The following is a 15,382-nucleotide window of genomic DNA, read 5'->3' on the forward strand; positions in this document are numbered from 1 at the left end:
CAAACACTACAGTAACTGTGAAAGCAGAAGATAAAAAGATAAGCGCTACTACAGAAGCATTAGGTAATACCACTCAATGCCCGGCTCCAAAAACTAAATCACACCGACAGCTTATTACATATGGCTATAGCCAAATATGAACTTCATGTTGCAAATTATTTTGAATATAACTTTCAATACAGGTGATAACTATTTCACAATGGAGATGACACACTTGTAAGCTCCTTGGGGAAGTGAACTATACCTTTCTTCTATGTTTGGAAAACACCTAGCACATTGTGGACACTCTATCAGACTTAAGTAATAACAATTAGTAAGGATTGAGACTTGTAATTCTTTGTTCTGACTTCTCTGAGTTTATTTTTGCTTGGCTCTGTTTTTATAATGAAAAGAAGCCAATGCATGACGACCAAGAATGCCTACTGATGACTAATCTTATCAGTCACCTGTCTTATCTATCTTCAGGCTTTGCTCTACCATAAGATTTTCATTTTGACCCAGACTTGCATAACAAAGACTCTTAAAGAACTGTATATAACATTTAGATCCTGATCTGATCCAGATCCTGAGGAACTGAGTTCTTTTAGTAATCACTGAAGTCAATGATATTTAAGAGAGCTAAGGATCTTATATAAGGGACTCTGCAGGATTGAGCTCATAATGCCTGTATCCATAGAACCTAAATTTCTCTATTCATTCCTATGGCCCAAGGTGACAATTTACAACCCATAGATAGACCCCTGCACCTGTGTGGTGTCCCCGTTGATGTCCTGTTGCAAATGGCAGGAGTGGGGCCAAACCTGCTTCATTGTAATGAGCTCATACTGGGAAGTACAATTCTCAAGGAGCACCAAAGCATCTTTCTTGAATGTTATCATATTTCATATAAACCAACAGTTCCAGACTGTTGAAAGATGAATAAACCATGGTGATTTCAAACATTCATCAGTTCATCTTCATTTATGATAGATTACATTTTGACACACTAGAACTTTATTATTTATTTAGATGTGCATTCAGAGCCAGAATTTCAAATGCATCTCCTAGTCTCTTAAAATGCATCTGTTTGCATATGCAAAACCCCACAGGTGACTGCATTTTTTTTTCTATCTAGAGCTTCTTGCTTTGACACCACTCTCCAAAACAAAAGCAATACATATATAATTTTTAAAAGGAATGCAAGTTATGGGAAAATATATAACCAAAAAACCTGGAACTTTTAAAAAATTGTTTTAGCAGCGTAATGTGTAGTCAACTTTGTCATTGTCCAGAAACTTTGCAGCTATGCGGATCTTGGTGTGCACTAAAGAAAATAGTTTATTGCGTCTTTGCAGACCTTATGTTCCCGATTTTTTTGTTAAGTTTTTTTTCTTGTCAATTTCAATGTGCCTCTGTTACTTATGGTCAAGAGTTTATGGGCTCCCTCTGGTGGCCATTTTAAAACCTGGGGAAAAATTACTGATTTTGTTTGGGGGAGGGGAGTATATCTTTACCAAAAAGATCCTAGGACCTGGTAAATAAACAATCTTTCATATACTTGTAGATGGCTGTATGATTAACCCCATTCCTGCTTCCCACTACTCGGTAGCAGGTTTACTTGGAGAGGTTTCTTAACCATTACACTGAAATGTCACATTTATATGATGGATAGATGATGTATCCACTAAGGGAAGGAATACTTGAAGTGCACATTGATACATTAAACAGCAGCTAAATCTAGTGGGGGGCTGTGTTACATTAAAATTTGTACCATTAATATATGTGTTACTCTGTTTGCCTGCTGTGTTCTCCAGAGGCGTACCGTGGGTCTCCGGCACCCAGGGGCCATACTTACATTGGCGCCCTGCCCCCATCGGTGGCAGCACCACGCTGGGGGAGAGGAGGGTTTGCAGGCCCATGTCCCGTTCTCCCCCATTTCCCCCCGTCGGTGGCAACTGCAGCGTGGGCAGCGCCCGCGGGGGAGGGGGGTGTCTGCGGGCCCATTTCCCATTCTCTCCCTGCTGTGGAGGCAGTGGGGGCTGCCCGATGGTGGGGGGGTGTGAGACGGGCTCTGGTCCCCATGGCTCCCTCCTTGCACCCAGCGCAGGGGCGGAGGGGCTGGGAGAACACCCTGGCTGCCTGTGACAGGAAGCAGATCCTCCTCCGAAGGCCTGGCCAGCGTCCCCCTCCAAGCCAGTGCCTAGGGGCGTGACCTCCCCTTCGTCCCCTCGGTATGCCAGTGGTGTTCTCTCACACATGATGCACCATGGCACTGATTCTGCTCTCATGCTGATTTTACACCAGTGTAACTCTATTGAATTTAATGGAGCTACTCCTGATTTACACCAATATAAGGGAAAGGACAATCAGGCTCCATATGTTTAAATAAAACGTAGACTGTTTTAAACCTATTGCTGACTTGTATTGAATTATATTTCATTTTCTGACTAAAAACCATGACCAAAATTTTCAAAATGGGAGTTGTTGCATTAATTTAGAGGGACTTTGTGGACCAAAGGTGTTAACATAACCCAGTCACTGCCCAATATGAAACAGTTAAACAAGGTCTGGGGTTTGGTATATAGAGACCTCAGCCTCTTTAGTCCTATGGCAAGCACATCATTAAAAATCCTTTTTATTAATGATACAGAAAAAAAGGAAAACCAGTTAAAGCATTTGAAATGTAAATATTAAATAAGGTTTTAATTGTAACGACATCCCTTGTTCCTTTTCCCTTTAACTGGAAAGAGTTTTTAGAAGAAAAACCCCGTGTTTGGCAGTCTCTTAGATGGTATTAAAGATGGTAATAACTGTCCTTTTGGGAAAAAGAGGAGGAGTTTGTTGAGAATAGGCTGGAGCTGCTGTTGTTGCAGTCTGATCCCATTTCATCCCAGGTGGTGGCTGGAATTCAGCTGGAGCTGGTAGAGGTGGTGATGTCATCTGTGTCCCTCTCGCTGGCCCAGTCTGGTCAAGATGTCTCGCAGAATCAGGGTGAGAAAGACCTGGGTTCCAGGAAACAGTGAGAGTGGCAGCCATGATGGTGAAGCTTGCTCCAATAGCCTCCATCTGTTCTTCTGTCTTTTCCCCACAAAGTTTCTCTCTTTAAGGACCCAGAAAGAGAGTGATGGATGGAATAGTCCGGCCCCTCATCATTTTGTCCACTGATTAGGCCTAGTTTCTGACACACCAGTTTCGGTTCATTGATTTCTGGACCCACATTTTCAAGAGCCTGGCTGTAGGCTCCCTGACTTGAAAATGTTACCGCCTATTCTTTCTTCCTTCTACACACACAAGGTCCATTGATGTCAATAGGAGTCTTAATCAAAGATCAAGCAGAAAATATGACCCTATCTGAACATTATTCATATGTCTATCATAGATAGTGATCAAAGATTGTCATAAATTCATATGACAGCTCAAAAGGCTGTGTTTTGAACTTGGCTGCTAGATGTGTAAAGTGTTACTTACATCTACTATGTATTCACGGTGGCCATATACTCTTGTACAGAGCACAGAAGCCCCTTTGACTTTACAGGATGTCCTCACAAAGCTTGTGGTTATAACATGTTCCTTTACTGAAGGCTGTATTTGGAGGAAGACTGTATATGGAGGAAGAAAGGTCCAATAGTTGGAGCACTAGCATGGGTGCTGGGAGACCCAGGTTCAGTTCCCTGCTCTGCCATGGGCTTCCTATGTGATCTTGAGTAGGTCACTTAGTCTTTCTATGCTTCTGTTTCCATGTGTAAGGGGGCCCAGAGAGGAGATGGAGCATAAAAAAATCCCCACCCATTGAAACGTCATAAAACGATGCCCCCTGTGGCTGATTTGGTCACAGATACATAGCATGTGGAAATAATTATATTTAAGAAATGTATTTCAGATACATCCATTACAGAAGATAGAATATGAATACCCAGTGCATAGATAAGGCTTATGATAAAATTCCTCTGCAGGCTCATACGCTGAGGGATCTTAAAGCACAGATGAAGACCTACAGAGCTATGCTAAATCAGTCTTTTGATGACAGTGAAATTCCAGCAAAGCAAAAATTTAGCATCAAGGCTGCTGCAGACCTCTTATTCCACTTATTGTGATCTGCGCGCATATGTCTGAAGATAGGACCATGTCTTGCATGACTAATTCTCAGTGCATTTATGAAAAGCTCTCCAGATACTGAAGTTTCAAAGCCAAGAGCTTTATATTGGAAGCCTAAAGGGGTTAGCATGCCATGGAATGATTTAACAAATATGCTTGTTCTAGTGGAAATACCATGATTGATCTTTGCTTTTTGTTTTTTCAATGAAAATGCAGTACTGATTAATCAAGGACTGTGTTCAAAGCTTGCATGAGCTATGCAGTGGTTTCTTAATAGCCTTTTTAAATTCTGAACGATACCTTAAATTACCTCGAATATCCTGTTATAGAATATATCACTGAAGATTGATTTTCTCCCCCAGCAGCTAACCATATCACACATGGAAAGTCAGATTTTTCACTCCAAACAACCATTACAGTCAGCATAGCCTCAGAGAATACAGCGTGAAGGGAGCATAAGAGAAAATGTGTAATTCAGCAACAAGTTTTCATCTCCCCTGACTCAATAACATGCAGGGTATTCCTGAGTTCCTTTGTATAAGTTTTTCTGTACCTCTTCCATCTTGCATGGTGGAAATGTATAATTTCCATTGTATTTTGGGCATCCAATGACTATGGGGAGTGAAGGTGGGAACAATTATTAGGTAAGTGAGTTTTACCTGTGCAGGGACTGAAGGATTGTGCCCATAATGCCTTCCAAATATTACCATTTAGTGCCTGGTTAGTTTGATCCTTTTGTCCCATTTGACTAAACCTCAGGAAACAAATTCATTTATATTAAAATAACATGACTTCCACTTTTAGATTGATTGCATTAGGCAGATATTATTGGATAATTTGGTCACTGGCTAAAGAAATTGTCACTTAAGCCAAATTCTGAATTAGAAGAAGAATTTATATAAAACATAAATAATAATAAATAAATGAAGTCTGGTGAAATTCTGACTTCTTTGAAATCAATGGCAAAACACCCACTGACTTCAATGAGGTCAGGATTTTACCTAATTACTTTAACTAAAAGTTTTGTTCTTCAGCTATTGCTCCCAGCTTTACAATGGTCATTCTAAAATCATGTACAGTTTACTGTAATTTAGTCCACCACTTCAATTTCTGTTCCAGTAAAAGGCAGTAAAAAAAAATGCTTATTTGTTGTATGTGAATACTTATAGGTAATTCAATAGATAAATATACACAAGTAAGTATATAGATTTTAGGTGTGTCATGCATATGTAAATACACAGATAAATATTTTGTGCATTGTTTTTCTACCTAACTATCTATCTATCGATCTATCTATCAGTATTGCTATGTACAAGTGTATAAGCAAGTATTTGGTGCAATATTGTCATATATTGTTATGCCTACAAATAGCTGGTATGTAAAATGTTTATGTGAACATAAGAATGGCCATACTGGGTCAGACCAATGGTCCATCTAGCCCAGAGGTCCCCAAACTTTTTTGTCCTGTGGACCACTTTCTGAATTATTTTTTTGCTGTAGACCCCCTGCCTGCCTAATATTAAATTTTCCTAAACTTTATATCGTCAAATATGTTTTTCACAGCTGACACAGTGCTGTTCACTTTGATAGGGCTTTGTAAAAAAAGAAAACGAACTTAAATTTTTTATTCAGACCTTTATTGAAACAATTAAATTAAAAATCTTATTTTTATGTGAAATAAAACAAAATTAAACGTTAATAGCTCAAAATAAAAAAAAGGCTATATTAAAATTCTCTTTAAAATTTAGCACAAAACTCTGTAAATATTTGGATTTTGGACAAAAATCAGAACTTAGTAACAAAACAAAACCATAAAATAAAGCTAAGGTTCAAAACTAAAAATACAATAATTAATGGTGTTAATGGGAGGGATGAACTTGATGCTCTGATAGCAATTGCTAAATATTTGGAGTCAAATGACTGAGGTATAGCCTTAAATCTCCTCGGTCAATTATTTGCAAACGATTTCTTTGTTTTGTCAGCAGATTAGTTACTGCGCTAAAACCCCTTTCCACGAGGTATGAAGATGGAAAAGCTATCAAAAATTTTCTTGCAATACTCCATAATGCAGGATAAGTAACAGCTACATTTTTCTGAAGCCAGAACTGCTGATACCCCTTTTTGAACTGCACTTTAAGTTCTTCGTTAGTGCTTATTTCGATGAGTTCTTCTTGTAGTGCGATATCCGATTCTTCAATTGCACCGTACGGATCGATAACCCAGTGCGGTATTTCCATAGTTAAAACATCATCAAATCTGGTTTTAAAGTCTGAGTGGAGGGCATTTAAATGTTGAACATATGCCAAAATGTCATCATCCTGAACGTTTGTCAATGGTAAGTTGTGGAACTGCGAAAATTCGCGCCTTCCAATGTTTTGTTTGAATAGGTTAATTTTGGCAAGAAAAGCTGAAATTATGGACTTTGTTTTTATTAAATTCAGGCTGTCTCCTTGTAACTGCAAGTTAACCTCATTAAATTTAGCAAATAAATCTGTTAAATAAGCAATATCTGGTTTCCATTTTATTAAATTTTCTTTCAAAATGGGAGCTTTATCATCCAAAAACTCCAAAATGGGTTCAAAAAGTGAAAAAAATCTTTTCAAACATAAGCCTTTTGAGAGCCAGCGTACTTCAGTGTGAAGAAGTAATCGATGAAAGTCCTCGTCATTTTCTTCACACAACTGCTCAAACAACCTAGAATTTAACGCGTTGCTACGAATCTTGTTTACTGCCGTTATGACGAATTGGAGAGATTGATGCAATCTGGCACTTAGATTTTTAGCTACTAAATGTTGTCGGTGAATGACGCAGTGAATTGCAAATATACCAGGTACATTTTGTTTTAAATAGCTTATAAAACCGCGATAGCGACCAAACATGGCTGGTGCTCCATCTGCTGCTACTGATATTATATTTGTTAAGGGGATCGATTTTTCCATGAAATAGTCTTTTAAAACATTAAATATTGATTCGCCTTTAGTATCTGTTGTCAAAGTTTTCGCAAAAAGCAATTCTTGATGGATTTCTTGGTCCATAACAAAACGAACATATGCCATTAATAGTGCTTCATTACCAGGTAAAGTTGACTCGTCGACTTGAAGGGAAAAATGGTTTGTTTTTAGATAATTACACAAGAAGCTTTCCACATCGTGACTCATTTCGTCAATACGTCTTTGAACTGTGTTGTCGCTCAAAGGAATTTTTTTGAGTATATCATATGCAGGTTTATGTAGAACAGTTTTTAAAACCTCCTCAACGGCTGGCAAAATCAGCTGTTCTCCAATAGTATGAGGCTTTCCTGATTTTGCTATGAGTAATGAAATATTGTAAGACGCCAGCAAACCATCGTCGTCTGTTTTTGACGTTGAAGCAAACATGCTGTCTAGCGTGATTCTCTTCTGAAGTTTTTCTTTCAGTGTTTTAAAGTATGTCAAATCTTTGCCTGTTTTATCAGGATGCAACCTTCTCAGATGATCCTCCAGCGTGGACGGTTTCATAGCGTCGTTGCTTAAAACTTTGTTGCACAAAAGACACATGGGCAAATGTTTGTCTGACAGTGATGGAATAAAGCCGAACTTCAAATAATCAATGCTATACTGCCTACATTTTTTTTTAGCCTCTGCCATGTTGAGTAGAAGATATCTGTCAACAAAAAACAAGCTATTTAAATCTCATAAGATAAAAAATTTAAAATTAATTGACTGGAGTAAGACCCTATTGAGGCACTTACATTAAAACTAAGTATAATGAAAATTGAAAAAGTATCCGAACAATTCCTACTCCTTTAACACAAAATCTTTTAAAAAACGCCTACACAAACAAAAACAAACCTTAAAAAGTAGGAAATAATTATTTTTTACTATATCTGAAGCATTGACTATTTCTTTAATTTTTTGTTCGAGCATGCAATTAGAGTTTTTGGTCATATGTTTTAGCAGGTATTATCTTTATTTGAAATATTTAACTAAAAAATGCGGCCGAGACCGCAATCTGGATGACTGACTAACTAAAAGTTTGTACTTACTTTCCTTAGGCACTCCTAAACAAGATGTTTTTGATTCACTTTGATTTGCATCTGTATTTTGCACTAAATAAAGTTAATATTTTTTTAACCACTTTTCTTCTCAAAATTCAGAATAGAAATAATCAATGTTTGATTCTAACACTCCTATTTATAATTGCCTAATTTAACATGTCCGTGCAAAAGTTTTGGTCTGAACAAGTCTGGACAAACTTTATTCACGGCACGCGGTTGCTCGATGCGATGCTGGTATGAAAACTTGTAGAAACTCGTACATAATCATAGAACACTACGAAGCAGATACCTAAATAATCTTGTGAACCAATAATTATTTGATTTTGTCATATTTTAATAATACGCGGGAAAAATTAGGTTTAAATATCAGCAAGAAATACCGTGATAATTCAAAAAATTACAATTTTCAATAAAAAACATTGTAAAAACTACTATTATCTTTATTTTTAGAAGCTATATTGTAATTTTTGTGATTTGCAAGAATTATAATAACAAAGTCCAAAATTTATCGTACCTACTCATATAATTAATTATTTCAAATTTAAAATATCTACTTAAAAGTTTACGAAACGCCTGAAATAATGATTTCGGTGGGTGGACCCCCATTTACATATCGTGGACCCCCAAATTTTTTTGTCACTGACACGGACCCCCTGAAAGTCGAAATCGACCCCTGGGGGTCGATATCGACCACTTTGGGAACCAGTGATCTAGCCCAATATCCTGTCTTCTGACAGTGGCAATACCATGTGCTTCAGAGGGAATGAATAAAAAGGTAATCATCAAGTGATCCATCCCACTGGCTATTCCCAGTCTCTGGCAAACAGCAATCCCTGCCTATGCTGGCTAATAGCCATTGATGGACCTATTCTCCATGAGCTTATCTAGTTCTTTTTTGAACCTGTTATAGTCTTGGCCTTCACAACATTGCCTGGCAAGGGGTTCCACTGGTTGACTCTGCATTGGGTGAAGAAATACTTCCTTTTGTTCATTTTAAACCTGTTGCCTATTCATTTCATTTAGTGATCCCTAGTTTTTGTGTTACGAGAAGGAGTAAATAACACTTCTTTATTTACTTTCTCCACACCAGTCATGATTGTATAAATCTGTATCATATCCTCCCTTAGTCGACTCTTTTCCAAGCTGAAAAGTCCCAGTCTTAATCTCTCCTTAATCTCTCTTTTCCATACCCCTAATCATTTTAGTTGCCCTTTTCCATACCTTTTCCAATTCCAATATTTTTTTTGTTTTGAGATGGAGTGACCAGATTGGCACGAAGTATTCAAGATGTGGGCGTACCATAGATTTCTAAAGAGGCAATACGATATTGTCTGTCTTATTTATTCCTTTCCAATGATTCCCAACGTTCTGTTAGCTTTTTTGATTGCCGCTGCACACTGAGTGGATGTTTTCAAAGAACTATCCACAATGACTCCAAAATCTTTCTTGAGTGGTAACAGCTAATTTAGACCCCATAATTGTATATGTATAGTTGGGATTATGTTTTCCAATGTGCATTAATTTCCATTTATCAACACTGAATTTATCTGCCATTTTGTTGCCTAGTCACCCAGTTTTGTGATAACCCTTTGTAACTCTTCGCAATCCGCTTTGGACATCACTATCTTGAGTAGTTTTGTATCATTTGCAAATTTTTCCACCTCACTGTTTACCCCTTTTTTCAGATCATTTAGGAATATGTTGAACAGTACTGGTCCCTAAGGGACACCACTATTTACATCTCTCCATTTTGAAAACTGACCATTTATTCCTACCCTTTGTTTCCCATCTTTTAACCAGTTACTGATCCAGGAAAGGACCTTGCCTCATATCCCATGACAGCTTACTTTGCTTAAGAGCCTTTCGTGAGGGACGTTGTCAAAGGCTTTCTGAAAATCTAAGTACACTTTAGCCACTAGATCACCCTTGTCCACATGCTTGTTGACCCCCTCAAAGAATTCTAGTAATTGGTGAAGTATGATTTCCCTTTACAAAAACCATATTGACTCTTCCCCCCAAAATTGTATTCATCTATGTGTCTGATAATTCTGTTCTTTACTATAGTTTCAACCAATTTGCCTGGTATTCAAGTTAGGTTTACTGGCCTATAATTGCTGGGATTGCCTCTGGAGCCTTTTTTAAAAATTAGCATCACGTTAGCTATCCTCCAGTCAACTGGGACATAAGATGATTTAAATGATCGGTTACATACCACAGTTAGTAGTTCTGCGATTTCACATTTAAGTTCATTCAGAACTGTTGGGTGGGTACCATCTGGTCCTGGTGACTTATTACTGTATAATTTATCAATTTGTTCCAAAACCTCCTCTAATGACACTTCAATCTGTGACAGTTCCTCAGATTTGTCACCTAAAACAGATGGTTCAGATTTGGGAATTTCCCTCACATCCTCAGCTGTGAAGACTGATGCAAAGAATTCATATAGTTTCTCCACAATAGTCTTGAATGCTCATTTAGCATCTCGATCATCCAGTGGCCCCACTGGTTCTTTTGCAGGCTTCCTGCTTCTGATGTACTTTAATTTTTTTTGCTGCTACTTTTTGAGCCTTTGGCTAACTGTTCTTCAAACTCTTTTTTTGGCCTTCCTAATTATATTAAAAATATTAAAAATCTATATAGCCTAGTTATTTTACACTCTTCACTAATGTCTATCTAACAGACTCTGCTCAGTGCCCCCAACTCTCCTTCAGCCTTGAACAGCACATCCAGCTTGGCCAGAAATGTAGGGTTTATAACTGTTGTCTGGATCTGTGTATTTCTCATGCTACTAAGTAAAGTATTCAGAATCCTAAGCAAAGCCTGTGTGTGCTTGTGGTACACCTATCAAATGCCCTTGAAGAGGCAAACAGAGTGCCCACATAGCTGGATTTCTGGGAGAGTGTATGTTTAAGGTATGAGGAAATCTGAAGTGTCAGCAGTGGTCCCAGGGGTTAGGCAGATGGACTGCAAGTCCTTAGGATGGGAGATAGAGGATTTGTATCCTAAGAGTGTGCCTAGAGACTCCCAGGCAGGGGAGTGTCTGGGTTCTGTTCAGATTCTGGAGGCTTAAAGCACATGGGAATTCAATCTTTGAATCCCCTATAGCAGGCTGGTGAGTGCCCAAGAGTGGGAGTTGAACTAAATCTCTGATATCATGACAAATAAAAACATGGGTATTTGTCACAAAACTGTGGGCACAATTATTACATCTATACTAAAGCAGGCCGCACATGCTGTATTTTTCCAGGAGCAACCTCTGGCTCCTCCTGAGGAATTTGAATATATAGTAACTTTAGTACCTGTGTGCTTAGAAAGCCAATCAAGGACTTAATCCTGCAAGGTACTGAGAACTTTGGCCTCAATCCAGCAAAGCATTTAAGCACATGCTTGACTTTAAGCAGATTAGTAGTCCCACTGAAACACATATTTAAGTGCTTTGCTGGATCAGAGCCACGGTGCTCCGCACCTTGGAGGATCAAGCCCTAAGAGTCTTTTAGAAGACTCCATTTTCTTCAGATATGTCTTTTGTTGAGTTCAGGGGAGTGAAAGCAGCTTGCAAATGGGGCTGTGGGTGAGATGGAAAAGTGAGGAGATGTATTCAGACTATGGCAGGAAAGGGGCAGCTGGCTTTAGGCTGTGAAGGAGGGTTCCAGGGCTTCCTACCTGCTCCCTGGCCTGATCCCGGGCCCCACAGAGGCCAGTCTAGCCCCTTTAGGTCCCACTATCAGCTCCCCTAACTCCCTCAGGCACACACGAATTTACATGGGGTTGGAGCCCCCACAATATTTCCATTACAGGGGGCACTAAGGCCCCTTCCCTTCATACCCCGGTTCCACTGTCCCTAGCTGAGTTTGGAAGCTTGCATAGTTTTGTTATAGAAATATGGTTAGAATTAAGCCAGTGGTATTCAAAGTATTGTTTTTAAAATGTTGGACAGTACTGTACAGTAGATTAGATTTCAAACCAGGAAAATTAGGGATTTTTTGGAGGGTGGTTTCTAAAATATTTTCTTCCAGCTTCAGTTTCTTGATTTTAATTCAAGAAGGAATAGGGAATACTACATTAATTCCGTCTAAAACAAATGTGACTTTGGCTTTTTAATGTTTTATTTGGTTTTTATATTGTATCGATGCAATGATTCTTTAAATATTTATTTTATGTTTTTAGAGGTCATACTTTTAGAGGTCATACATTAAGAACTTGGTGGAGGGGGATTTTATACCTTTTTTTTTTTAATCATGGTTCTTATGTTCAAACACCAAGGTAATGAATGTCTTTATGCCCTATCAGGATCAGAAAAATTTGCCTTTTCATAAAAATTGTGCCATCAATTTAGGAAAGCATCTTAATTCAAGATAGTATTAAAACACATGCAAAGTTAAACATGTGCTTGAATCCCATTATTAATGTCACTGGGAGTCATGCAAGTGCCTAAATTAAGTGCTTTCCTAAATCAGCGTCTGTTCCATTTAGTTACCCTTAGGCCAGTTCAATAAACGTACTTTTCAGAATGTACAGCATGCAGCTCACAGGAACAAGAACACAGACAAGTAAACTGTCCCTGTGTCATCCAATGGCTTTGTTTTCTCTGCAATGATTGGCAACTCCTTTTATTTTCTTGATGTGACGTGAGTTACCACAAGGCAAATTACGTTTGATTAAATAATTATCATGTGTAACCAAAAACTGTATAATTAAATGTGAAAACAAATTAAATCACACAGAATTCCCACCATTTCCTTCCTTGCTCAACTAATTGCTCTGGCAATTTAGACTGTAATATAATTATTTTAAAAAAATCCAGAGTATGACACACTACCTAAAATATTCAAAGCTTTTCAGAATTTAAAAATTTAAAAAGCTTATTTAACAACATATTTCCCTAGGAGAGGTAGAAGGCCCTTTACTATCCAGCTAAAATATTTTAGATTCTTGCTCTCTCTCAGAACACTTAATTCCATTTTATTGTGTTTTGGGAGCAATTGGGATTCAGGGTAGGTTTTGGGTTTTTTTTTTTAAGACAGACAAACTTTGGCTTAAATGCGGAGCACCTATGTCAATATTGCTGAACCCCTGATTTAATTTTGGGTAAAGAATTTGCCACAGCTTCTATATTTTTCTTAGTATAAATGTAACTATGGACCTAACTTTTCCAGGATCTGTGTGGGCTAAACTCCCATTGACTGAAGTGTAATTTTGCCTGTTTGAGGACTTGCAGACTAAAGCCCTATTATTCTAATGGCAAAAGACAATGTAATGGTGTGACATTCCTAAAACAAATAGAGTTAACCCAGATAGATTGGGTGAAATCCTGGTCCCATTGAAGTCAATGGCAAAACTCCCAACTACTTTATTAAGTCCAGGATTCCATCCATTGTTGCACTGGTTTTGTAAATTTGTGCTCCAACAGGTATTTGCAGTATCCTATGAAGCCAGTACTCCTGTAAAGCTGCAGTATAGGCCTGAGTTGATAAGCACAGCGTAAATGGGATATGATAAAGTAGGAGTGAATATGGTAGAGCACTACCAATTAGATCTGTGAGTTAACTGCCTCTTTCTTTCCTTTTAAATTCCTTTCCCTATTCATTTATTCTTTCAATGTAAGGCTGTTTTGTTCAGGATTATGGTCCAATCCACATCCCACTGAAGGCAATGGGAATCTTTCATCTTTCCATTCATTTTCATTAAACATAACTAACTCTTCACATGCTTAATTTTGCATGTGCTTAAATATTTTGCTGGTTTGGGTTGTTCGATACCAATATCCCTTAAAATAGATATAAACAGATTCTTTAATTGAAACAATACAACTAAAAGTTTAGTTCAGATACACTGGTGTGTAGCTTTTGCTAAAAGAAAAACGCTAGATTTCAGTTTCCGTGACTGTCTGTTTGGGCTCTGCATCCATCATGAGCTCTGTAGCAGAATGGTCCTTAAAATGGCATGGCCCTATATTGGTCAATATCTCCTGACAGTATGCTTTCAGTCAAGCCTGACACATTGAAATGTAACATGGTTCCTTATTTTTCATGAACAAGCCAGGCCATTGCTATTTCAGGTGGCTCAAAAATATGTGCACAGTTTGTACTTTGAATGTTTAATAAGCTTAAAACATAAAATATAAAATGCAGCTTGAACTTTCTAGTGTTATTTCATCACCAAAAAAGCAAAGTCTTCAGGATCAGCAATTGCCTTTGTCAGAATGTAAATTCCAGCTTGTAATACCCAGGCTGTATGTTTCAGGAAATCAGTATTAACCTATTAGCATGCAGTTTTCCTTGGAGAAGAGCCATCTTCACACTGAGCCTGTATTCCTGCTTCAAACCTTCCTGTCACTGTTCCGTATCCACGACCCACCCTAAGGCAGCCTTTGACGGTTCTCTAGCCATTTCCTGCTCTCTGCACTAGCACTAATTGAAAATTTGGGTGGCCTTGCTTATTTATTTTCATGGAATGCAGTGGGTTATATTTTCATGGCACTTTCTCAGCAGTGCAATGTTTCAATTTCAAAACCCCTGCAACATGAGAGAAAGCACCAAAAAATAATAGAATAAAATAAAGACAGCATACCGTTGATTAATTTTATAGTAGTCCTTTTGTAAAAGTAAAGTAATTGGTAAAATTTTGTAAAAATAAGTAATTGGTATTTTGTTCGTCTTGCAAGATCACACTAATTTAAATGTGCATAAATCATTATAATTTAGTGTCACTACAGACGCAGAAGTTAAAGCGTACAGATGCCATGGTAATGAAAAGATAATATGCAGTGTATTATTTGCAAGTCTTGTAGAGTTCAATAGCTACATAGGTTTTTTTTCAAGGAAAATCCCAACTCTGTCTATATATGCCATTGGCAATGGTCCTAGTACAGGTCTCTGCCTCCATGGATTTCTGCGAGAATGTAATTCCACAAAAGTCAGCTTCAATGACATTGCTACTTTAGGTTTGTTTTCCTATGTGTTAGATTTCAAATAACCCCACTCCCACTTCCTACAAAACAAAATAAAAACCCATCCAATTTTTTATTTTTTGTTTGTCTTCGTTACTTAAACCACATTCTTTCTTCTTGTTTCATTGTATCTTTATTATACCTTGAATTCAGTGCAAAAATAAAATGTTAATGTTGTCAAATTGACATTTAATGTGACCCCCAACCAATTAACAATTCACTGATGGATTTTTTTATACACTAACTGGAATATTTGAAATTAAACAACCTTTTGAGAATCATGCTTTCTTCACTGGACCATGTACACAAATAAAAGGTCAGCA

The 15,382-nt window shown here is 37.7% G+C and overlaps 1 protein-coding gene across 1 annotated transcript; it reads right to left on the reverse strand.

Annotated features, from left to right (window-relative positions):
* Positions 1-5,972: 5,972 nt before the first annotated feature.
* On the reverse strand, positions 5,973-7,700 carry LOC137162684 (SCAN domain-containing protein 3-like). The gene has a single exon (XM_067562578.1). It carries the CDS (start codon positions 7,698-7,700, stop codon positions 5,973-5,975), a length of 1,728 nt encoding a protein of 575 aa, XP_067418679.1.
* Positions 7,701-15,382: the final 7,682 nt, after the last annotated feature.

Source organism: Emydura macquarii, unplaced genomic scaffold (genome assembly GCF_026122565.2).
Source record: "Emydura macquarii macquarii isolate MOO-44397 ecotype Brisbane River unplaced genomic scaffold, CSIRO-AGI_Emac_v2 contig_2452, whole genome shotgun sequence".
NCBI classification, from domain to species: domain Eukaryota; kingdom Metazoa; phylum Chordata; order Testudines; family Chelidae; genus Emydura; species Emydura macquarii.

Bases quoted from the DNA above. Each gene is read 5' to 3' on its own strand.
- LOC137162684 (XM_067562578.1), bottom strand. From the start codon at position 7,700: ATGGCAGAGGCTAAAAAAAAATGTAGGCAGTATAGCATTGATTATTTG.